The sequence below is a fragment of the Syngnathus typhle genome, linkage group LG14, assembly GCF_033458585.1.
Source record: "Syngnathus typhle isolate RoL2023-S1 ecotype Sweden linkage group LG14, RoL_Styp_1.0, whole genome shotgun sequence".
NCBI lineage: Eukaryota > Metazoa > Chordata > Actinopteri > Syngnathiformes > Syngnathidae > Syngnathus > Syngnathus typhle.
This window is the reverse complement of record NC_083751.1, coordinates 6,036,825-6,060,189: the sequence shown is the minus strand read 5'-3', so window position 1 is coordinate 6,060,189 and position 23,365 is coordinate 6,036,825. Positions and strand designations below refer to the sequence as shown.

At 42.1% G+C, this 23,365-nt stretch overlaps 1 protein-coding gene across 1 annotated transcript; it reads right to left on the bottom strand.

The window, feature by feature from the left end:
* Positions 1-3,539: 3,539 nt before the first annotated feature.
* On the bottom strand, positions 3,540-21,955 carry qsox1 (quiescin Q6 sulfhydryl oxidase 1). Its single transcript, XM_061298406.1, has 13 exons — positions 21,518-21,955; positions 20,622-20,722; positions 19,676-19,724; positions 19,126-19,228; positions 18,570-18,660; positions 18,323-18,468; positions 16,404-16,538; positions 16,208-16,337; positions 11,192-11,314; positions 10,424-10,562; positions 9,389-9,565; positions 5,565-5,726; positions 3,540-5,444 (listed from the first exon to the last, which is right to left on the bottom strand). Exons 1-13 carry the CDS (start codon positions 21,804-21,806, stop codon positions 4,684-4,686), a joined length of 2,406 nt encoding a protein of 801 aa, XP_061154390.1. The 5' UTR covers positions 21,807-21,955; the 3' UTR covers positions 3,540-4,683.
* Between the last annotated feature and the right edge of the window lie 1,410 nt (positions 21,956-23,365).

The following is a 23,365-nucleotide window of genomic DNA, read 5'->3' as shown; positions in this document are numbered from 1 at the left end:
TACAATGTCCTAAAATTTCATGCCATGTTTTCACATCACAAGTCAGATTAACAGTGTCACAGGACATCATGTCATTGAATGATGTTTCATTATTTACCGTTTTCAAATAGTAGAGTCTGTTGTATTCTTCGATGTAGAAGACTGTCCCATCTTTGTTCACCAGTTCACTCTGTCCCTTCTTGAAGATCACCTGTGCTCCATAGGTTGTAGCTGCCTTCACTGAAAATATGCTCTGAGGGTAGGATGGGATGAACAGAGCATCTCTCAACGTGATGGTGGTATAGTGTCCTTGTACGTCCTGTAGAGAGACGTTGGCATCTCCCCTCTTGAGTGCGACGTTATTTGTCCTGGATCCATCAGCAAGCTCCATGTAGTGTTTCTCAGGATCAAAAGTCTCATCAAACTTTATGAACTTGTTCTTCTCCGTAATGATGTGTGAAGTAGCACCACAGTCCACCATTAGTCCTTCTCTTATTATGTCATTAGGCAGAAGTCTTTGACTAACTTTAAATACAAAAGTCTGCTCTTCTTTCTTGTCCTCTTGTTTTTCTACAGTTAGTTTTGCATCATCTGTGTACTTGGTTTTTCTTCTACATGTTTCATCACTGTGTGTCGAGCTTCTATGGTAGCTACACCATTTAGGTGTTCCCTTTTGGCGACAATCTTTTACAAAATGTCCTCGGTTTCCACATCCATGACAGACGATTGAGGTTAAATTAACCTTCATCACATTATCTGTTTTTACTTTGTTGTCGAATTTCTCGGTTTCCTCATAACTTCGCAGGTTGCTTTTGAACTGTGTGAATGTTAAATCTTCACTGCTTTGAGTTGTGTGAATAGCAAATGGCTTGTAAGCTTCAGGAAGCCCCTTTAAAATCATAGCGATAATAAGTCCATCACTGATGACTTCTTTTGCATTTCTTAGGGAGGTCACTGCTTTTTCAGCTCGGATAACATAATCTATCACTGTCTCCTCAGGTTTCTTTTGTAAAGACGTTAGCTCTGTGTACAGTGCGATGATTCTAGGTTTGCCTTTACTATCGTAGTGGTCTCGGAGTATTTTTAAAGCTTTTCTTCCGTCGTCAGTTGCATCTCTCATTACCAGTGAAAGGCTTTTATCATCAAGGAACTGAATCAGTTCAGCGTAGCATTCAGCATTCTTCTCTGCATCTGGATTAGTGTCCGATAATATAGTGTCCTTTAGGCCAATTATCCGCATGTGGCCTAGCAACTTTGTCTCCCAGAGTTCGTAACCGTTTTCGTCTCCGTTGAACACTAACCTCTGCCATCTTCCTCCTGTTGTGTCACGCCTGGGCCCATAACCTGTTGAGCTCGAAGGGTTTTCTTCTTCTTCGGCCATGTTCTCTTAATAATGCACACACTTGGTTGGTTGATTACTTTGCCCGTTTATTTTATTGTCCGCAACACAGGAGGGTGAACATATTCGCACATCGCGATTTGTATGCAGTTTTCGCTACATAACCCGGAACAGGAAGTGAAGTCTTCCATGACCACAAAACAAAATCACCTCCAAAATAAAACGACAATTAAGAAGAACATCTTTCCACAACAAAAGATAAACCAACACATTCACACAGGAGAACATAAATCCAACACTGACCACTGTTTCTGATTTTTTATTACAGACACGTCTCATTATTATTCTTATTGTAATCATTCATTTGAACAATTACAAGTGTAATTTATATATATATATATATATATATATATAATTTTTTAATTTTTTTTCTCCCAGGTTCAAATCAGGCCCATATGTTGCAAATTTGAAAGGGTTAAAAAGTAACCCTTTTGCTGGGTACCACACCCCACTAAAATGAGCACTGGCCAACATGTTGACGGAGGGGAAGGAATTGAAAAGCAAGTTTGGGGGGGGGGGGGGTACAAGAGCAGTAAAAGCCGACGGATGTGACCCTAGTTGACTCCTGCTTTTAAAAGGCGGAATATTGAAACCGAGGGGGGCCCGGGCTTATATTTGAATGTGATATATACCAATACAATATATTAACCTCCTTTTCTTCATAATGTATTCACCCAGCAGTCTCTCTTCCTCAGCCTCCTCCTCCACACTGGCCACAGCGGGAAGCTTTATAGTCGTATTAAAGTCAGAAAGAGAGATGACAGAAAAATGCATCAAGGTTCCCTCCTGCATGCTAATATCAATAGCAGCGGGGTAATAAACACGGTGCTGAGGAGCTACTATAAAAGGTTACATCTTCTAATTTATGGAAGACAACAACAGGCCGGCAAGGTGACGTTTTTACCCTTCACTGCGTTTGGGGGATATTTGCTTGTAATGTAAAGAAAACTTTAGGCAACTTTTTCTCAGGTTTTTCTGCCACTACTCATTCAAAAAACATTCATGTTAGGTTGAGACAAAGTAGTGTAGATAACTAAGACAACTTGAACTTCCTTGTGACTCCACAAAGCTGAATAAACAAATCAAAAATCCAAAACAAGACCTCGTTTTGAACGGCGTGTCCTCAGAGTGAACCGAGCCGCCCTCAGACTTGGCAGCGGCGTCGAGCCATTACAGTGCACGACTGCCAGCGTCGTCATTAGGAATCATTAGTTTGCAGCTCAATGAGGCTCGAGTGTGCAGTGGGGCGAAAAACCCAGGTAACGTTTAAACAGATTAACAGATCACTCGCCTGGAACTAAAGTGCTCAAGGACGAATCTTGTTCAATTTGTGACGTAATGTGAGCGACCCATCCATCCATCCATCCATCCATGTATCCGTGCATCCATCCATCCATGCATCCATCCATGTATCCATGCATCCATGCATCCATGCATCCATGCATCCATGCATCCATGCATCCATGCATCCATCCATCCATCCATCCATCCATCCATCCATCCATCCATCCATCCATCCATCCATCCAGTCTTTCACGTTTGCTTCAGTGAGAGCAGCACATGATGCTTCAAAGCGCCATTATTAATCAGCCCGCCACTCATGTGGACTATTTCAGCAGCCGGAGCCGTCACGCTGCTCACACCCAAGAAGTGGATGAGGAGATGAGAGTGTTTTTTTTCACTGAGAGCATGAAGAGAATTCAATCCAATGTTCCAGGGAACACAAAGCTCAAGATCACAAGCGTCCCCCTCAGATGAGTCCGCCGTAATCCCGACGACATCGGACCTCCATCCATATATCCCTCGGGCGCTCTTTCATCCAGTTCGACCCCTTCTCCACCCACCGAGAGGGAGTCCACCTTCAAGTGTACGTGAGGGGAAGAAGGGCCGTGAAAGCCGATTGCGTTTTAATAAAGTTTATTATCTGCGGGGAGCTAATCCTCACGGGTAATCTCTCCCCCTAAAGGAAAGCTGGATTACTCACTTGCTTTAATCCCAATGAAATTGTTAGGATTCAGCCTGTGCTGTGCAGCAGATGGCAACAGGCTTTTTCCTTCAACCTTGTGATGATTTAACCCCACTCACCTCCCACCACTCCGCATTTCAAAATGCAACACCCCGCTGCTTTCTGCATTGCGTCTGCAAAACAATAACAAGCATGAAAAGTTACGGAAACACTTTTTAATGTCACAGATAATGAAGACGTTTCACCTCTGGACATTGTAAATAAGACACAAGAAAAACACAAAACCTTTTTTTCCACCATGAACACAATGACATTAGTCTGTGCTCTCTTCATGAACCCAAGCATCCGTCTTGACGACTCAGCACAGTGATGTAATCATTCGATGTGCTGCAAAACAACTCAACTAATTCTGATTGTATTGTAACTGTCAAACAGTATGCAATACCATTAAGTTACGGAATTAAAATAAAGAAAATGTTCCCATTGACTGGATATCAATATGAAATTAAAGGACAGTGGAAAGTAATTGGGATTCAAGAAAATATCGAACATTTCATTAGGTACACCGACACAATCATTGACTTCCTTCCATGAAAGCAGAGTTTAGAAAAGAAAAAAAAAAGGACTAGTGTGCCATAAAAGCTAATCAGGTATAATTAGTCAATTTCAATTGTCTGATTTTTAATTAATTACTACAAATAATGTACATGTATGGCAAATGGTGGTTCACTTTCTGAATTGCTTATCCTCACAAAAGTCCATCGACCTGATCAGATTTTTGGCTATTTGCAGCATGGCTTGATCCCTACACCTTTTGGAACGTATCCGATTTTTTTTTTTTTGTTTTGGTGGTGTGTTGTGAAGTTTTTGTAAAATGTGCTTTGGCGCAATCGAGTTTGAGGATCACTGCAGTAGATTGCACTGGTACACCTAATGTGGTACAAAGTGGAACTCACAGTAGAAGTCCAAAAATCACAACTAAAACATGCACAAACCAAAAAGCATAAAAAAAAAAAAAAAATCTTTGAAATCACAGTAGAGGAATATTGAGGCGTTCCATTGACTGCTGATGCGTTAAAATGTCCTTCATAATCATAATTAAAAAAAAAAAAAAAAAGTCCTTCATTCACCCCGATTCCATTGATGAGAATAAACATCCATATGCGCAAAGTTGCCATGGGAAGGCTTGTTTGCTGAAATGCTTTCAACTAGTGGAAGGAACCAGAAGCACCTTGAAGCACAGAACCAGACCAGCAGGGTGACGCAGTTAAGTGGGCTGGTCTAATCCGGACACATCCACTTAGGCCAATTTTTGGATTTGGTCGGACCACACTTTGGCTCAGGGCAGTGAGACTTTTGACCGCCGTGAACGGAGGCGGGTTTTGAAGAAGAGGTACATAGCCAGGAGACACATGGAGGACAGGAAGTAGAGGATGACGCAGAGGCTGACGTCAACTTTGGAGAAGCCGATACTCAGCATGGACATCCAGCGGCCCCTCCGGGTCAAGCCGCCGCCGTCGTCAATCAAGCGCCGGGCCGAAAGTTCTCGTTTCTTCATGCGCGTCCCGTCGTCGGAACCCAAGTCTGACTCCGGGCCTGTCATGCTGAGCTTGCCGCCCAGCCCGAAAACAGGCCCGGAGTCGCGCTCCTCGCGGTTCCTCTGCAGGGTGCGTTGTTTGACTCGGCTGGAGGTGGCCACCTGCACGGCTTTGGCTTTGTAGTGCTGGTTGACCAAAGAGTCCAGGTCCACGATGTCCTCTTGCGCGTCTCGCACCTTCATCCCCACGATGCTCGGCCTCCGGATGTCCATTCGCCGATCCCAGCCCAGCCTGGTTTCTCCTCCTGCCCACGGTGTCGGCTCAAGGTTCTTACTTTCCACTTGGGCGGCCGCTGCTGCTCCTCCGTTGTCCTCTTCATCTGCCACCTCTTCTTCTTCCTCCTCCTCTTCTACATGAGCTTGCGTTGGAGGATGACGGTTGGAAGGGTCCACGGCCTCTTTGGCTTCTCTTTCGGTACGCTTCTGAGCCTCCGACATTTGCAGTAGCTTAGCTCGTTTTACCTTCTGCTTGGCCAGAACCTCGTTTTCATCTTCCAAGTAGTCTTTTGAGGAAAACAAGAAACATTTTGTTTTTAAGTCATTCATAAGAGAGTACAAACGTTTTGTTAAAAAAAAAAATATATATATTGATCGTGTCAAGACGAGACAAGACAGAAGGCAACCTGTGAGGATGCGTTCGGAAGCGTAGTGGTCCTGAAGGAAGGACAGAACTTGCTGGGGGTCCCACTTGTGGTCCCCGTTGGGTTTTACTGTGTGACAATCTGCACACACTTCAGGTGGAGGCCACTGGATCTTTGGGAAGTTGGGGTCCTCGCTCAAAGCACCTGAAAGGCAAGAACAAGGATATTATGAAAAGAAAAAACTTGATTTGGGTCCATAGGCAGCGTAGCAAAGTTGTCATTTTATTTTCAAGAAAGCATCCGACAAGGTCGCGCCAAGTTGTTGCACGCTATCACGTTGGCATGTTTGATTTCAGGACACGAGTGCTTCGAGGATTGGATGCAATCTGTGTTGAGGCCATTTCATCTTGTCACGGACCGTCATAAATCTTTTGGCTCTGTATGCATATGTGCATGGGGGTCTTTTAAGAGTGTCTATGTAAATCAGCTGTCTGCGTTTGTGTGCATGTAATCTACGGATTGATATTGTTGTGTGTGTGTGCGTGCGTCTAACATTGATCAATGGGCTTCGGGGATGTCCCACTGGGACGGCTGGTGAGATAATAGATGTGACCAAAGTGGACAGCTTCCCCACTCCTACACACACACACACACACACACACACACACACACACACACACACACACACACACACACACACACACACACACACACACACTCGTAGGCAGCAGCAGCTCTGACTAGGGCCGACCACCTGTCTGGTTCCTTTGAAAGCGAAGGCCAATCTTCAAATTGAACATGAGAGGAACGGAAGCCTCGGAGGGGACAGATGCATCTAATGAATTAAAAAGTCGTCTCTTAACATCTTTTCTTTTTATCTGACTGTGAGCTTCACGCTAATCACAATTTGACATAAACTGCTATTCGTGTGTATTGACAAAAATTTAGACGAGACTATTTTCCTCACTTTCACATATCATAAAATGTTATTCCTTTTCCACAAATGTCACATTTTTTATTTTAACCACAAAAAACATGACAGTGACATTAAAAAAAAGTTGTGCTATTTTAAAATGTTTTAAACCATTTTTTTAAAAGATTTTTTCCAAAGCATGGAAGCACATACGCCGGTTAAAACGTATTTCTATAAATCACCGAGAAATAAATACTGGATGCGTCAAAAAATTGTTAAATAACACACTAACACAATCTGCAGCCATGTTGTCAGTGAAAACAGATCACGTCAGAAATGACGCACTTTCAACGAACCTGATTCTCCTGGCCAATAAAAAATAAAAATGATAATTTGCTAATTTGAATAATAAAAACACACACCAAATCTGCAGAAATTTGAATAAACATATCACCACAAATGCCTGCATGGGGACACACACACACATACAAACACATGCACGCAAATACACACACTTCAGAATCTAGTAATAAATTGCTTGTTGTCACCGACAAAGTATCGTGCGTGTGTGTGTGCCCACAGCAGCTCTGCCACATTACGATGCTGTCAATTTAGCCCCCCCCCCCTCCCTATGCTGCTCAACGTGAATCTCAATGATATGTGTGTGTGTAGTGTACTGCAGACTCTGCATATGGCACTTTACATAAAAGATACATTCATTTTACTCGGTCTGTCCGTGAGCGGCCCACGGGAGGGGGGCTTTTATACATTTCAGCAGGTGGATGGGAGGGACACACATGCACGCTCCCCTAATTCTAATCATACTGGCCAGGTTTGTGGCCAGGGTGACTTTAGCCATAGCAGCCATATCGAGATTGCCACCATAGCCCAGCGCTGGGATGTCATCACGACGAGCGCATACATATTCATTAGGTAGAAATATGGATTGTTCAGCAAGTCCAACCAGCTTCCTCAGCACTGACTCCGTTTAGAGGGAAGGAGGGGGGGATCTCCTACTATCCGCCCGTCGGGGTGAATACAGCTGATGTTAGTAATTTAGTTGAAAAAAAAAAATGCAACATGGTGGAATAGTGCATGGTAAATTTTATATTGCACAGTCGAGTAAATAAAAAGAAAATCACATAATTTTTTGGGTTTTAAAAATGTATTTCCTAAATGCACAAATGCTTCAGTCAGTGCCAAATAAAAAGTATGATGTCACTTTTCTTCGGATGATGCAATGCATTTATACAAACAAAATGTGGTCCTGTGGGCTCTGTCAAAATGCGTCTCCGCCTGTTGACAAGCAGCAACAGGACTGAGCTGCCGCCGCTCTTAATGCGGCTCGTGCGAAGCAGGCGTCACAGGGCCCTGGGGCCTCTTTGTTGCCAGCTAAATTAATTGTTCAGCCGCTTTACAAATAGCTCCTCTTTCATGCATGGCCGCTCCTGAAAGGCGGCGGACGGCTGAACAGCTCCACTTTGGCGCATAAAAAAAAAAAAAAAAAAAAAAAAGGAGGAAAAGCAGATGAGGGGTTGTGTGGGCGAGAAAGCGGAACGGAGCGGATCTTTGCTTTTGATTCACTACACTGATCCCCAGTGGAAACAAGTTATACGGCAACGCCCCCCCCCAGCACACGCCACAACCTGTGCACGCGCGTGTGTGTGGGCTGGACTGGAGGATGGGGCGGATTGTGTGGCTTGGTGCTTGTGTCCTGATGTTTGCCACCTGCCGCCGCACAGCACCTTGGGATTTGTGTGTGTGTGTGTAGCACTGGTTCCTGGGGGAGCCATCCTACCAGGGTGCTTTGCTATCACTTGTCAAGCGGAGGTTACGAGTCCCAGGGGATAGCAATGAGGGGGGTCTACTCGCAACAGAGAGAGGGACAAGACACAGGATGAGAGGGAAGACGGATTGAGGCGCTGTGCAGTGCTCTGGGGGGGTCTGAATAGTGTTTAAGTGTCTGGGGAGTAGACACACGCAGAGGCGGGTGTCCCGCTCGCCCCTGCTGTTCAGGGGACAAGCTGTCCCAGTGATAGAAGAGGGGGGCGGTCTGCACAAACAAAAGATAGTGATTTAACAAAGTGGGCTGTTAATGACAGCGCTGGGCCTAATAACATCATTGGAACAAAGACGAGGGAGGAGGCTTTTGCGCTTTTTAAGAGTAATATACTTTACTTATACAGTTAAACAAGAGGGGAAAGTGTTTCTTTTCTAGGGGCGGCATCACAGGGCTCACTAGAGTTGAGACTATCCTCACAAATTTTTTTTTACCCACTCCAAGTTAATTAAATCACAGTCCAAGCCAACAGAAATAAGCAACAGGTGATGCTGAAAAAAAAAAAACATTTTCACTAATCAGAAGCCAGAAAAAAAAAAAAAATATATATATATATATATAAAAAACCAAAACCCAGATAAAATGAATTAAAATAAAATTATATAAAAAATACCACTGTTTGTGTATATGACGCAAACAAAAAGTATCAATTAGGTGATTCTGATTCTTCAAAATTCCCTATTACGGAGAGAAAAGTCTCAAAATCCCACAAAAGCAGAAGCGTATATGGGAGGGGCAAAATAGATGAGGAAGAGAGACAAATGAAAAAATGGGCAAGCGATTGTGACGATGTACGAGTGGGACAGAAAGGTTGGAAGGGAGAAAATGTGACACAGAGACCGATGATACTCGAAGAGGTGGTGGGGGCAGGGGGTGGTCTAAGACGCAATGACAGCTGGTGTCTGATCTGAGGATCCGTCCTTGCACCACCCAGCACCGTCTCTAGTCGTATTAACACGGCCCACTGACCATGTGAGGAGGCTGGAGCCTAAATCTCAGTGAAGTAACTGCAAAGGTCAGCCGAGGGAGGGCCAAGTGCAACTCGTACGTGAGATGTACCCCGATATATTCAATCAATTAAAAACATTAGAAGTGAAGTTTTTGTTCTTTTACCTGCTATTCTGTTGTTGACCCGGTTGTGTCGAGACCAAAGCCAGAGGACGGCGTCAGTAAAGGTGTTCACCTCCGAGAGGCCCCCCTTGGCCATGTTCTCAAAATGTTCGGCACACTCCCTGCAGCCAAAGAAATTGCTGACGTAGCCTGTCATAGCGCTCAGCACCTCCTTGGGATCTAGAAGGGATTCATGAATTAAGATTGCACAAAAATTCAATTTTGGTTGGATTCTTATTTTTTTCTCTGGAAAATAAATTGCTCCCTGGATTCCCACGCTTTGTGGGCCAGGAGTCACAGGGAGCTGGGTCAACCCCATATTGACGTGAATAATCTACACCCAATCTGGAGATTAAAGGAAGTTAACCCTCTGTGTGAATGGTGGCCAGGTTGTCATCTCAGGAGCTCGACAGTCCACAAAAATATTTTCCCGGCAGTAGTTTGCTTTTGTTCCTGGTTTAGCGGCCCCGCCGGGTTATAAACCGCACAGCCGCTCGGAGAGTGCGGAAGAACAATGGGAAGCGTCCCACACCTGTGATACGTCTTTCAGCGTGTGAGTTCATGCATGAAGTTTATATCGTATTCAGGGGTAGTATAGCGAGTATCTGCCCTGTGAGAAACACGGTGGCCCGTGGGGTACCAGATGGACGCCCCTTTTCGCCATTCCATCTGCAGGTCACATGACGGTCCATAAACCTCGGGATTAACCCCTGTGTATGTGCGTGTGTGTGTGTGTGTTGGAAGAGGGAGATTAACATGCCTGCTCCAAGTGGAGCTTCCAGTCATCTGCCTTGTTTTATTAACCGCTCACATTCCGCTAATCTAACATAATCTCTTTTCACACAGTCACAATTAGGCTCAATGCAGCTGTGAACAAAAAGTTGGGGAGCGTCGTTAAATTGGTACCGAAGTCGAGTTATATGTTTGGATCGATCTCCGTGTGAGAATTTAAATCGGGTCACTGTGAAAAGAGGCTAATTTGCGAACCCCCGTGAACTCTAAATGAAGGAACAGAAAGTATGAGTGAGTTGTGTGTACCTGAGCCGCCAGCCTTCTTGGCTTGGACCGTCAGGAGATGGAAGAGCGTCCACACGCCACAAGGATAACGTCGGAAGTGGGGTTGTGAGCCTTGGCAAGCTACCCACCTCACGCCCTCGGGCAAGGCAGCATCTGGAACCTGTGAGAGAGAAAGAGAGAAAAAGATACAACTGAACATTTCCCGCATCTCCAAACCTGTTAATGAAAGCTGCTGCGTGTAGTTTCCTTGATCAATGAGAAGTCAATCTCAGGTTAATGGCTCAACCCTGCGCTAATGAACACAGGCAGTTCAGATATCTAAGCATGAGCCGCGGCTGAATCCGACAACATATTCCCTCTGACACAAAGTCGTTTCTCTCTATTGCCGCGGCTGCCGTGATTGACAGGGTTACTCACATGTCAATAGTAAAGATTTTGGGACAGCGCGAAGTCCATTTCCTCGGGAGTGAAGTCAATTCATACCTTCTCATCGATTCATTGATCCATTGATCGGGTGGCTAAAAGCTAATGATCCGAGTAAGTGACTCTTTCAATTTGCAAAGGGGCTTTATTCCAGGCAATAGGACCTTTATACATTTTGAAAACTCTTCATATTAGAATAGGTGCATCATTTGGTACACCTAATGACATTTATTAAGGTCTTCAGCATTTAAATTGCCAATGCCTGAATTAAATGATTGTGTAGGTGTGCCAAATGTCGGATTTATTACCCCCCCCCCCATCAAATGACCTTACAGATCTTTGTGTGTACTCTTTTGTCAAACTCACCTGTGTGGAATTCTCCAGGATCTGACTGAAAGCTTGATATGAAATTTGGTCCCCGGTCTGGTTTTGGAGCCATGAACTGAGCGTCTTCAAGAGGTTCGTCACCATAGGGCGGCCTGGGAAGTACTGCAGCGAACACAGACAATACGCAATATTATAGTTGGAGGAGAACTTTTAGGCCATGGATTTGTATTATCTGCTTCATCCCACTGGATAGAAGCAGAATTGCAAAATTTCACGACACTTTAATGCTTATTTACTCAAACTCAAAAAGGCCCTCTAGTAAAAAGGAAGGTCACATTGCCAAGACACCCCCAATATTGGCGTGTCAGCAACAAGATTTATACAGCAAAGAGCAACGGACAAAAGTACTACACACTAAAAACATGACCTTATTTTTATGTTTACCTGATTATCTAATTTTGCAAATCTACAAAATTTCCCCTGCAATGAACTATGCTGTCAGAAAATATCATCAAAATGTCAAGAATGTTAAAATGATTGACCAGGAAAGAAGATATTCAAGGTTCTCTGCAGCAATGATAAATGCTACTTTCCTTATTAAAATATTTTTAAAAATGTGCAATTGATGTTGAAGCTATTATTTTAGAAGAAAATGGCAACCTTTAAAGGCTAGAAAATGTAATTAATGTAATGTAGTCATGCCCCTGTTTTATAATGTGGATCTATTAATATAAAAAATGTTGTACATTCAACAGGTCCATTTGAATTCAAGTTATAGTTGCTAAGTAGAGTTAACAAGGACTATGTGGAAATCTAACGAATTAAGTAGAAGTATGAAGAAGCATCTTCCTCATCCATCCTATTCAGTAGTGATGCATACAAATTGTACTCAAGCAGCACTGTAATGCTGTAGCTTGATTAATAGTTGGCCCTCCATCCAAAAAAAAAATCCCTGACCATGTTGTTCCCAACATTTATGAGCTGCACTTGAGTTATGGCCTGAGTGTTTTTCCATCTCAGCAACTTCCAAAAGAATCCCACCTATAAGCTGCTTCCATTTCCTAAGTCGCTAACAACCACCGAACGGCTTTTACCCAAGGTGTGTTTTCGAATCGTTGCTACCATGGTGATACGCCGTGAACGAAAGACGATATAGTAGCTAGCGAAACGTCGCGGAGGAGGAAATCCATCTGATGGGCCTTTGAGAGTAGTGATGACAGACTAAATGCAAACACACACACACACAAGCTTGTCATTCCATTTAAGACACTGACAAAAGGACTCACTTTAGGTTTGAATAAATGTCTGCTTCCTGTTCTCACATTCAACCTTGGAATGGTATGTTGCTCACAAATAATCACAAGCTTTTTTGAATAATCCGCTGCCATGGTAACCTCAGCTGTAATTGCTGCAACTCTTAGGCAGGAATTATTTCATCTCAGGTATTTTTAAATCAAAGTTACTAGGGCGAGCGCTTGCCAAGAGCAAACCGACCGCCGCTACGAGTCTCAGAGGAGATTTTGAAAACGTCATCCAAAAATGTACTCCTTTTTATTTGTCGCCGCCATCTGTTCACCTAAGTGCACCTGCGTATGGGGGACAATCCCCGCGCTTCGATTCATCACGCTTTAACGGGATCTGGAAGTCGCACCACTTAGCTTAACCCTCTCAGGCTGTTTGGTGCGCCGCATTTTGTTGACAGTTTTATACATACGAGAGAAATTCGGGATATTGGAACGCTTGGAAGACTGCAAAAAAAAAAAAAATAATTCTGTTGGCCAATATAAATTTTCCAAACGATGCCACAACCATACAAACAGCACACGCTAAAAGCTCCTGGCGTTGTGTGTCAAGGACACGTCTCGCGTCCCCTATACTTGCTGATGGGAAAGTGACCTAATGGGTTTAGGTGTGGATCGGAGGTCTGAATAACAACCAGTCACAAAAGCTCATTAAACAGTCATATGAATTTAAGCAGAAGAGACGAGGCAGGTGTTTGCCAGTAATGGGCTTAGTGCTGCATCACCAAAGCAACACTATTCATGTCTCCATGCTCCTGGTGATCCAATCACAAGCTTGCCATGTTCCACTGCTGGGTCATGCTGCTGAACCCCTTACGTCATGTTACCGTATAAATATTATTAGTGATTTTACTTTGAACAAAAAAGCTGTACACTGAAGAGTATCGATGAGAGACTATAACAGAATTCCAGCTTTGGAGAAGCTCGCATCCTTTTAGCTGGCTGCTCTCTCTTCATTTGTTGCCCTGTTGACTTCTTTCAAGAAAAACAAGTTGGTGGTGTAATCCCTAAAACCCTCCCTTTAATGCTCTCATGCATCCCAAGATCCACTTTTTTTTTTAATCCCCATATACATGTAGAGAGGATTCATAAATCCGGCTTCGGTCCGACAAGACAGTAAATCTAGTAAAATATTATGAGCGTGCGCAAATAGGACGAGCAAGCCAATGCGGACGTGCTTGGATGGAAATGCAATAAAGGTTTGACGGTGAATAACAAAGAAACATTTTACAGAATTCTTGGACAAAGGGGGATTAGCGTAAAACGGCGACAAATCATCTAAACACAATTTTGACAATAGCAAAATATGTCACAGTAAGCCGCGCTTACACAAAAACATCATCAGAGACCCCAAAACACTTCTGCAATTTGTTTTTAGGGCAAATGTTTCCTTTTTTCATTCATTGCTGGGATTTAGTGTTTTTTTTTTATTTCAACACTATTTTTTATTTTTGTTATTTTGTGTATTGTTCGTTTTTTGCTCGTGTGTGGAACAGGGTTATTTATTTTAATTAAAAAAAAGTATTTTAATAATTCTGGTGATTAGTAAAAGCAATTACAATAATATATTGTTGCGTTTTATATATATTAAGTACTTTAAATACTGCTGTAAATTTTGTTGAGGTCCACATTTATTTTGGTATAAAAAAATATTTTAAACATGATTTATATTTTGCAAAAATACTAAAAATAATCCAACATTCAGTCATTTTGGAAGTGTGATCCAGTACACTGTATAAATTTAATTAAGCTTTTCCTAAAAAATAAATTAATACTTTTAGAATGAATAAGAATGTGTGTTAGCATTGGAACGATGACTGAGCCCCCCCTCGCCTCTCCCCGCATCGGAATAAAACACCATGAGTCACTTTTAATCTAATCACATGACTCACATAGTGAGCTCAGGTGTCACATTTTTACATATTGTGTCATTTATCCAATCTTTGTCACCTCCATGCAAATTTCAATTACCCTAATCAATTCAGTTCAAATTTTACACCACGTAAGGAGCGGGCAGTGAGCAGTTGAGCCTGATCACAACCAACACCCCCGCTTGTCTTACATTAACTACGCCTAACAAGCTAACTGGATGAATGGATTGTCTTTGTCGTAAGAGTGCTCAGTCAAACGTCAACAAGGGTCCTCACAAGTGGCGACCATGACAGCCGGCTTAGCCGCACAAAGCCCTGACCGGCGGCCGGGGCCACTCTGTTTGGGGAGGGGGTGGCAGGCTAAAAATACCACTGGGACCCGCTGCTATTGACTAAACAAACGGGAGCTAATGGGAGGCCACGGCGCGTGGCCCGCCTGCAGCAGCCACACACACACACAGCGGCTTGCTACAAGGCCTCCCTAGAGAATGAGATATAATCAGGGAGATTGGTGGCAGTGAGACAGCCAATGGCCAATAGGGACGAGGCTAGCGGGTCAGACCTCATCATCGCAACATGTTTGCCTGGCTGGCACACTTTTAGGACGGAAGGAGAGAGTCAGAGCGGCAAAGAGAAATTGTATTCATAAAATCCCCCAAGAGCATTCCAGGAAAAAAAAAAAAAGGGGTCAGAGGATGATAACTCTAACGGGAAGACTCGTGGGCAGGTAAAGCGGTCAAAAGTATCAAATGAGCGAGTGCATTGGGAGGACGGGAAGGGCGCCGGGGGAATCGTAGAGAGGTTCTGCTTCTAATGAGGCAGCATCAATGCAAAGCTTGTGGACAGGGGCTACGCTTTAATACCCCAGGGAGCCAAAATCAAGAGGGTCAACAATCCCCATGAGAGTCTTTACGCTCCCCTCACAGTATCAATATACCACCAAATTTCAACTTTGCAATGAATGAATGAATGAATGAATAAATAAATAAATAAATAAAGCCTGTGCATCACTTCAATAAAATTTGACTAAATACATATCTCAATACAAGGGGTGGGGTACAATTCAAGGGGAGTTTTGATTTATTTGGAATACGATGTGGCACATATTTATTTCAAGTAGTTCAATTCAAAAGCGAAACTCGATTTATAAATTAATTATATACATTGATCTACTTCATAGAAGACTCATAAAAACATGTTGATTGTTTTTATGTAATATTAAAAAAAATGTACATGGTGAATGTAGTTTTTTTTTTTTACTAGCTCAAAGATGTCATGAAATTTGAAAATAAATCGTGAAATAGTTCATTGTGTGTTTTGACCGTATTTGAATTTCACTCTGAATTGAACACTAGGGTGTTGCAAAGAATTTTGCACTATATGCATATTTTTTGTGATACGTATATAGGTTCAGTATTTATTATTATGATACATTTACACTGTGTTGTACCATTTGTAATATTGACTTGAGCTGAATTTTCTTTGCAGTAGTACGCCTCCTCCAAATCCCTCAGAGTTGAGTCTGGGACATTTTGCTGTCTCACTCGCCATCTAGCGGTGACCTGCTTTAACTACACTATCATCCTACATGAAGCAGATGTTCTGAAAGATACAAATTCCCACAGAAAAAAAAACGCAGGTTGAAAATAAACAAATAAATAAACTAAAATTATAATCAGGGAATCAAAACCTGTGCAGACGTTTCGGAGAGTTAGGGGAAATCAAACTTTGTCAACCTGTTTTCACTTCAGGTGATCTTCCTGGAATTGGGTTTGACTAATATTTCCAAATTAGATTTCAACTTGCATTAAATATTTAAAAGTGAAATAAAGATTCAGAATCAATTTGTGTGTGTGGCTCTGTGTTCACTCTTTCTCTCCCACCTTTGCCAAGACTGAGATGTACTTTCGGAGAGAAGTCAGCGCCTCTCCTGTGATGACAGGGTGAGCAGCCAGCTCCACCCGCAGCGAGTAGTGCAGCATCGACTCCAGGTCGGCCATGTACACCCTGGATCTGTGCGAATGTCAAACCCAGTTGAAGGCACGGCGACAAAATGGAGAATCCATTTCTGTTTCATGCCTGTTGAATGGTCTCCAGAGCTCCTCTGCGTGCGTGCTGATGTGCTCTGTGGCGGCCGGCTGAGACTTCCCTGAACGCACCACGCCTGGAAGCCCCTGAAGGGCGTAGGCGTAGAAAGTACGGGCCTCAATATTCCTGCGGGAGGAGGGAGGAACAGGTTGGACAACTTTGAGTCAAATGAGGAAAATTAAAATCAAGGACCTCATCACGCCACTCCAGCGCCCGACCCTTGCCAAGGATCGGTCGGAAAGAGAGTGACTCCCAGATGGGCCGAGACGTTTACAAGCAACACATTTGGCAACGTGCTGCTTATTAGCCAAGCAGGGATTGTGCAACAAAATGCACTGGACTCTTTTTGTTTTCAAGTCTAGTGTTATAAAAATGCTTTATAGCCCCCTTACGCTTTTTGTGGCCGTATATTTTGCACACTTACTGGAAAACATTTGCGACGATGGGGCAGATGGTGCCAGGCTAGCGCGCGGACATCATTATGAAGCCCGGCGCTAAAACGCCGCAGCCTCGGCCATTACCGCGCTTTGCTCGTTCGCTTTCGGTCCTGCACACCCTCATTGACTTTCTCCCCTTGTGCGTGACGAGGAAAAGACAGAGCGTCGTAAAACTGGAAGGGGATGGTAATAAGGTGGATGGATGCTAAAAGGAGGCCCGTGCTCACTCACACCAGCTTGGGACTCAATTACACCTGTGGGCCTGGTGGGAGTGTTGCACATTTATCCAGTCATCCCCTTGGACATCCACCTGGGATGGGCACGCATTACACGCGTGACGGATGTGCGCATTCTTACACAGACACACACAACTGGGTCTCTCCCAGGATCAATCAGACATTCAAGGCGTGATGGGATGCCATCTGCTGCTGTGCAGGTGAAGCCAGAAAAGCAATGGCATTGTTTTCATGCAAGAAATTAACACCCCCCCCCCCCCCCCCTACCCTTGTACAGTGATGGAGATGAGGGGCGGGGGAAAGCATAAAGGAGGGTGAATAAATAAATCGGCAATAAATCATTTCCTCTTTGCATTTGTCAACTAAAAAGAGTCCCCCTTTGCATGCCAAGTTATTGAAAGCGCCAAACAAAGAGGCACAAGCGGCAGATGGATTTGCTAGGTGAGGAACGATGGGCGCCGCTTTATGATGGTGAATAATGGGAGCAATTTTGATGCTCTGATCCCATTAAAAGGGGCCAGATGTTTAAAAGTAGTCTCATGAATAGAGTTCGGATAATGAGGATGCAAACTTGCTGTGGGCTAAACAATTTTAAATGCAACCAGTAACCATTGAAATCATTTGCTAGTTTGCAGCTTGTCAATTTATTGGCCTCCTCTCGTGATGAACGTAAAGTTGCAAACAGGAGGAAGTTGCAGCTGGAACTTGTCCAGATAATGCATTCCTGCGGCGTTGATTTATGAGCCCAAACGTTTACTACATGACAATTTTTTTTTTTTTTGCAGCCGCTGTCCGATCGATTAGTGCTGAAAGAGACATCACACCATGAATCAAGTTTGGGGAACGACCTAAAACTGTTGTATGCCCTTGACATTTGAATAAATGATGAGGTTGCAAGCAGAGGTGCTCTTCCTCAAGACATTGTCATCAAAAGTCCCAAGGTCATAAAGGTGGAGTGAAGATACACCAGAGTAGATGAGGTAGGTTACAATGCAGATATTGTTGTGACAATTTTCAGACCTGTTGTGCATATATAACTTATTTATTATTATTGATTTTTTTAACTTTTGTTTTATTTGTGTGTTTTTTTCCAATTATAGCAAGCCAATGCAATACAAATGTGAGCAATTTAACCAGACTAGTTAAAAAAATGCTATTAAATACTCACACGAAGTGTAAAATGGTCTTGTACTCATGTGCTTCATATGAAATCTAGTGCTGTGTCTGAATAACTCACACTTTGAGTCTGGTGAAGTTGCCTCCTGGATGATAAAGGTAGCAGGAGGGGAACTCAGTCACCCCCAATTTGGTTACAAGGCCTTCCTCAGTATTCAGGACCCTCCGCACTGCAATGTTCTCAAACTGCAACAAATCCAAGGTCACCTATTGCACACATGGAATTTGGGCTTAGAGAGTGTGGGGGAGGCCAAGTCTCAATTTTTTTATGTACACAGCATTGATAGATGTCAATGTGTTGCCGTTACCTCTCTGCCGATGTAGGAGCTCGCATCCTCAAAGATCAGGGCAAGGTGTCGAACGTTGTTGGTCTCCAAGAAGATATCGATTTCAGCTTGGCTAGGGATAAAAAAATCTTAGTTGCGTTTTGCTCGTGAGAAAACATTCTACATCTTTGTGAATATTACAGGATGAAATTGATCTTTTCATTACATAACTTAGGGGAAGGAAATCGGTGACTGAATCTTACTTCCGGTTTTCCATTTGCTCAGTGTGTCAACATTCAAATCTGCATGTCACAGTTATCTGTGTAAATATGTACAAGGCAGCCTTAAGGCACCCTTAAGATTTCTTTTAATGAGCTTGTGTCAATATTCAAATCGGCATGTCACAGTTATCTGTGTAAATATGTACAAGGCAGCCTTAAGGCGCCCTTGAGACTTTTTCAATGAGTTTGATGGAGGCTTATAATTTTCTGGCAGTGGAAAGCGGACATGGAGGATTATTATAATTTTATTTTAATTTCTTAGAGGGGTATTTTTGGGGGGTTCCAGCATCTTAACAATAAATGCTTTTTTTATCTACCTGGTGGGTTCTAGTGGTGGGCAGGCTGGTGGCCACGGGTCCTGGTGCTTTTCCATTAGCTCCACAATGCGGTGACGGAAGGCTTGGGAGTCATGCCCCAAACCTGGACGTCAGTGAAAATCAAATATTGGACATTACTGTTTGTTTTGAGACGGCCGGTAAAAGTGAGCCTCAAATAATACGAGATTAATATTTAATTTACATCGGATTAGCCGATGGTAAGTAAGGCCATCAAAATTTGGGTCATCTATTTTGCCACATGCATTATAATAAAATAATTAACATAAATAAATAATATAAAAATAAAAGGAATTAAAATAAATAATATATAAATAATAGGGGGAAAAAATGAAAAGAAATCAGCCAATTTACTTGCAGTATCTCAAACATTATAAGTGAAATGTGACAACCTGGAGTCTGCAGTCTGGACCCTGAACCCCAACCACAATAATAAATGCTCTTGTTTTGGATGTCTTTATATTTTGCAGGTGTATCTAATGACACAGCCAGTGAACGGAACCTTGAATGGGCTCTGTGTGCACTCGAATACCTGTTAAAGCCTCTCCAGCAGAATCCTCCCGGCTGTAGGCATGGAAGAACTGTGAGGTGAAACAAGAGAGTTTTGGGTTACACCGAGAGTCGAGGAGGCAGAGAGATCAAATGGGCCAGTCCTCACACAGCCATGAGAGAAGCAAAGTGACGTTGTGTAAAGTTTGGCTGGCACACTTTCACTCTACCTGGCTTGACCTCTAAATCCCAAATGTCTAAAAAGACTTGCAGATGAAATGGGAAAGAAGGAGCCCTTTGTCCATTCAAGTTCACCGGCGCACAGTAGCGAGGAGGTGCACGGCTAAGGTTCTGAGGTTTCGATTTTTTTCTGAGGTGCTAGCAAATCGAAAAAAATCAACCGTTGGATCTGAAAAATGTATGTCTCCTGAGTGCCCTCTACAGTTATGATGTGTAATTGATTTTTAAGACAATGTACCATTAAAATTGTGGTCAAAAAAAGTTTGTACAAAGAAACTTTAAAATTAGACTATAATTTATATAATAAAATCAATTTATTAAATTAAAATAGGAATAAAAAAGATAAATAGAATTTAAAAAAAAAAACAGTTCAGTCAGAAATGAAAATGTAGTGTCAGGATTCAAAATAAAGCTTCACTCTCCGATACGATGAAGTCATGGTTTCTATCAACGAGCTCACACGCGTATTAATAAACATTTTCCTAGACCATGTCTTGGTCCATATTTGTAGCATGACTTAAAATGTTTGATCATAGTGTGAAGTGGAAACTTGATGCTTCACTTTCTGATCATGATCCCAGTATTGTGAGAAAAGGGTTGCCACCCATGACACTACAAAAAAACATTTTTTTAATAAAACACATCCGCTTAATTGTAACGTAACAACGAGAGCCGTGCATCGAAGCGGAAGTCAAACTTTAAGATTGGAACTTTACTAGCAACTTTGCAGAGGGACACTAAGTTATTACCTTTACAGTTGGATATCCCCTGATGTTGTAGCTTATGCACACTTTCCTGTTATTCTCATCAGCACAGTCGATGGCTGCCAGGTCAACAGCGGGCTTCCATTCTGAAAGACAAAACATCAAAAGACATTATATTATTAGCATTCGCAATTCAAAAAGGATAGCATTGTATTTCCTCAGGCACTCCCCAAATGTTGATGATACTGTAAATAAAGGGTGAGGAAACTTTTTCAACAAGGACCCATTGAACAAAAAAAAAAAGTGTAAATGGACGGTTTACCTGGCCTTTCACTCAAAAGTCAGCTCATTAGCTACCTAAAGGAAGTCATGAAACATAACAGACTATTTCATATTTGTAAAATACTAATAAAAAAAAGTTTTGCTTGCTCTCACTTAAAAAAAAATTCTGTAATCCTTAATGAATCAATCTATTAATCAAAATAAGGCATTTACAAACATGGTTTTACTACGCAATACAACTAGCAACATTTTCTGAATCATAATAAGTTATGGAAAGAATATATTAAAAGAATCCTTATTTACAGCTGTATTATGAAAAACCTGCTATTTGCATGTTGCCAAATGGAAGCTTTTGCGATTAGAAAATTGAACATTGTCAATTTGACTGATTTGCTCCGCCATACAATAACCACATACGAGGGTGTTACGATATGATACAACAACATAAATCATAACAAACGATGAGATAAGATTCACAAACATAACATATGGCAAGATGTGACAACATAAACAATCAGCTGAGATAACATAACACAACAAACGATCAGATGAAGTAAAATACATAACAACCCATAAAAATAGATAGGATAAACCAACGATAACATACGATAAACTGATGCCATACATTGGTTGTCGTTCATAGCTAGTATGGTACCAACCTTTCATATCTCTCGCCAGGCGTTTATAGACGGGCGAGAATGAGATGCAGTGTCCACACCACGATGCGTAGAACTCCACCACTATCGCCGAACTAGAATTGACCAAAACGGACTTAACATTGTCCGGGGTGAGGACTACGATCTGATCAGACGCCGTGTACAGTCCGGCCTCCGCCGCCGAGAACAGCAGGAGCAGACAAGAAGTCAGGTAGAGCATGGCGACGTGTCGAGGATATTTGTTGATTTCTCCGCTGAAACGGGACGTGGCACGATCGTAGTGCCACGCCATCTTCCCTGGTTGTGTCACTCGAACGCAAAGTTGACCACCGATGCCGGAAACTTTAACACAACAGCAAATTGCTACACCCTTTCATTATTAGTGTATTCATGTTTTGCGGAAATACACAGGCAGCCATATTTATGTTTCAAAATAAGAACCCGGAAACTACACGGAACATTTCAGAATAAAAGCGACTGTTCGTTTTTTTAACTTGAATTGTATTCTTCTCAATACTATATTATCATGGTGTTTTATTTATTTATCACAACCAAATGCAACACTATGGACAAATTGAATGTCTTCCAAAATAAACAGCTCTTAAAACCTTAACTGCAAATGTGGTGTATTAAAAAGTTGAATACAATTGAACAGCCACTGTCACTTAATTGTGTCATACAGGTTAGTGAGTCCCAAAGATTATTAGGGAGAATATTGACAGTAGTCTGAGTTGCTTTCTATACCTATATTTTATTTATTTTGTGATTTATTCGAGGCAAATTTATTTGTATTTGCACAGTTGATTAAAAACAAGATTAAACAAAATAAAAAATACAGCACACACACAATAACACTCAACCCCCTGGGAATGGTCAAAGGTGTTTTGTGAGGTGAAAATGCAACCTATTTTTTCGTTATTTGTATGCGATAAAGGTTATCAAGTACAGATTATGATAAGACAGCTTCACAAACAAGTGGTTTGTTATTTGTTGACATGTGCACTATTGCTGCAACACTGTGTACCAGCAGCTCTGGACATTTTCCACCAGTCTTTTAATAACACCAATTTGGGTTTATAAAATTGGAAAGCTGATGAAGACCAGCAATGACAAATTGTGTCCCCCAACCAGTCATCTCCACTTCAAGGTTGTCATGTGTGTGTGTGTGTAGGCTATATTAGATAAACGGTAGAAAGTCTACACACCCTAGTTTCAATTGCCTGTTTTGTGATAAATGTCAAGAGTTTTCCCTCCCATCAATGTGAGGTACAACCTGTACAATTCACTTGATAAAAATAAATGCTGACTCACATGTAACAAAAGTTGGAGGTTGACTGGTACATACTGGACACAGCCACATACCAAATTGCAAATGGGTGCGCGCGCACATTTGTGGAACCACATTAGTCTTCTAGTTTGGATTTACTGTCACTCTTAGAACGAATCAAAACAAATAATACAAAAGAAAACAAAACAACCGTCTGTATATTTTATCTTCAAATATATTGTACTGGTTATTAATGAAAAAAGTTTTGAAATGATTGATCATATACTGTATCACAATAATTGGCATTAGTACAAGGAAGGGTGTGTGGGCTTTCTATATCCATTGAATTTAATACTTCCAAAAATAACATAGTACTCACTTTGTCGCTAGAATCCTGGATTGTTGGGTGAAAATAATTGATCTAAAAAAAAAAAGGCAGAGTATTTTTAAATCATGGCATTCAGAGCCCTCTAGTGGTAAAAAATATTTTCGTTCCAATAAAAATGAGCAGTGTAGTATCCATAAAATAGCATCTGCCCTTAAAATGTAATTTACATTTACTCAGTAATATTTAAGTACATTTT

Coding starts and splice junctions, on each gene's coding strand:
- qsox1 (XM_061298406.1), bottom strand. CDS start 21,806: ATGGCGTGGCACTACGATCGTGCCACGTCCCGTTTCAGCGGAGAAATC. Junction 5,727..9,388: donor GGTCAACAACAGAATAGCAG/GTAAAAGAACAA, acceptor CTTGCCTTTCAG/GTGCTTTGAGCGAGGACCCC. Junction 5,445..5,564: donor TTCCGAACGCATCCTCACAG/GTTGCCTTCTGT, acceptor TTTCCTCAAAAG/ACTACTTGGAAGATGAAAAC.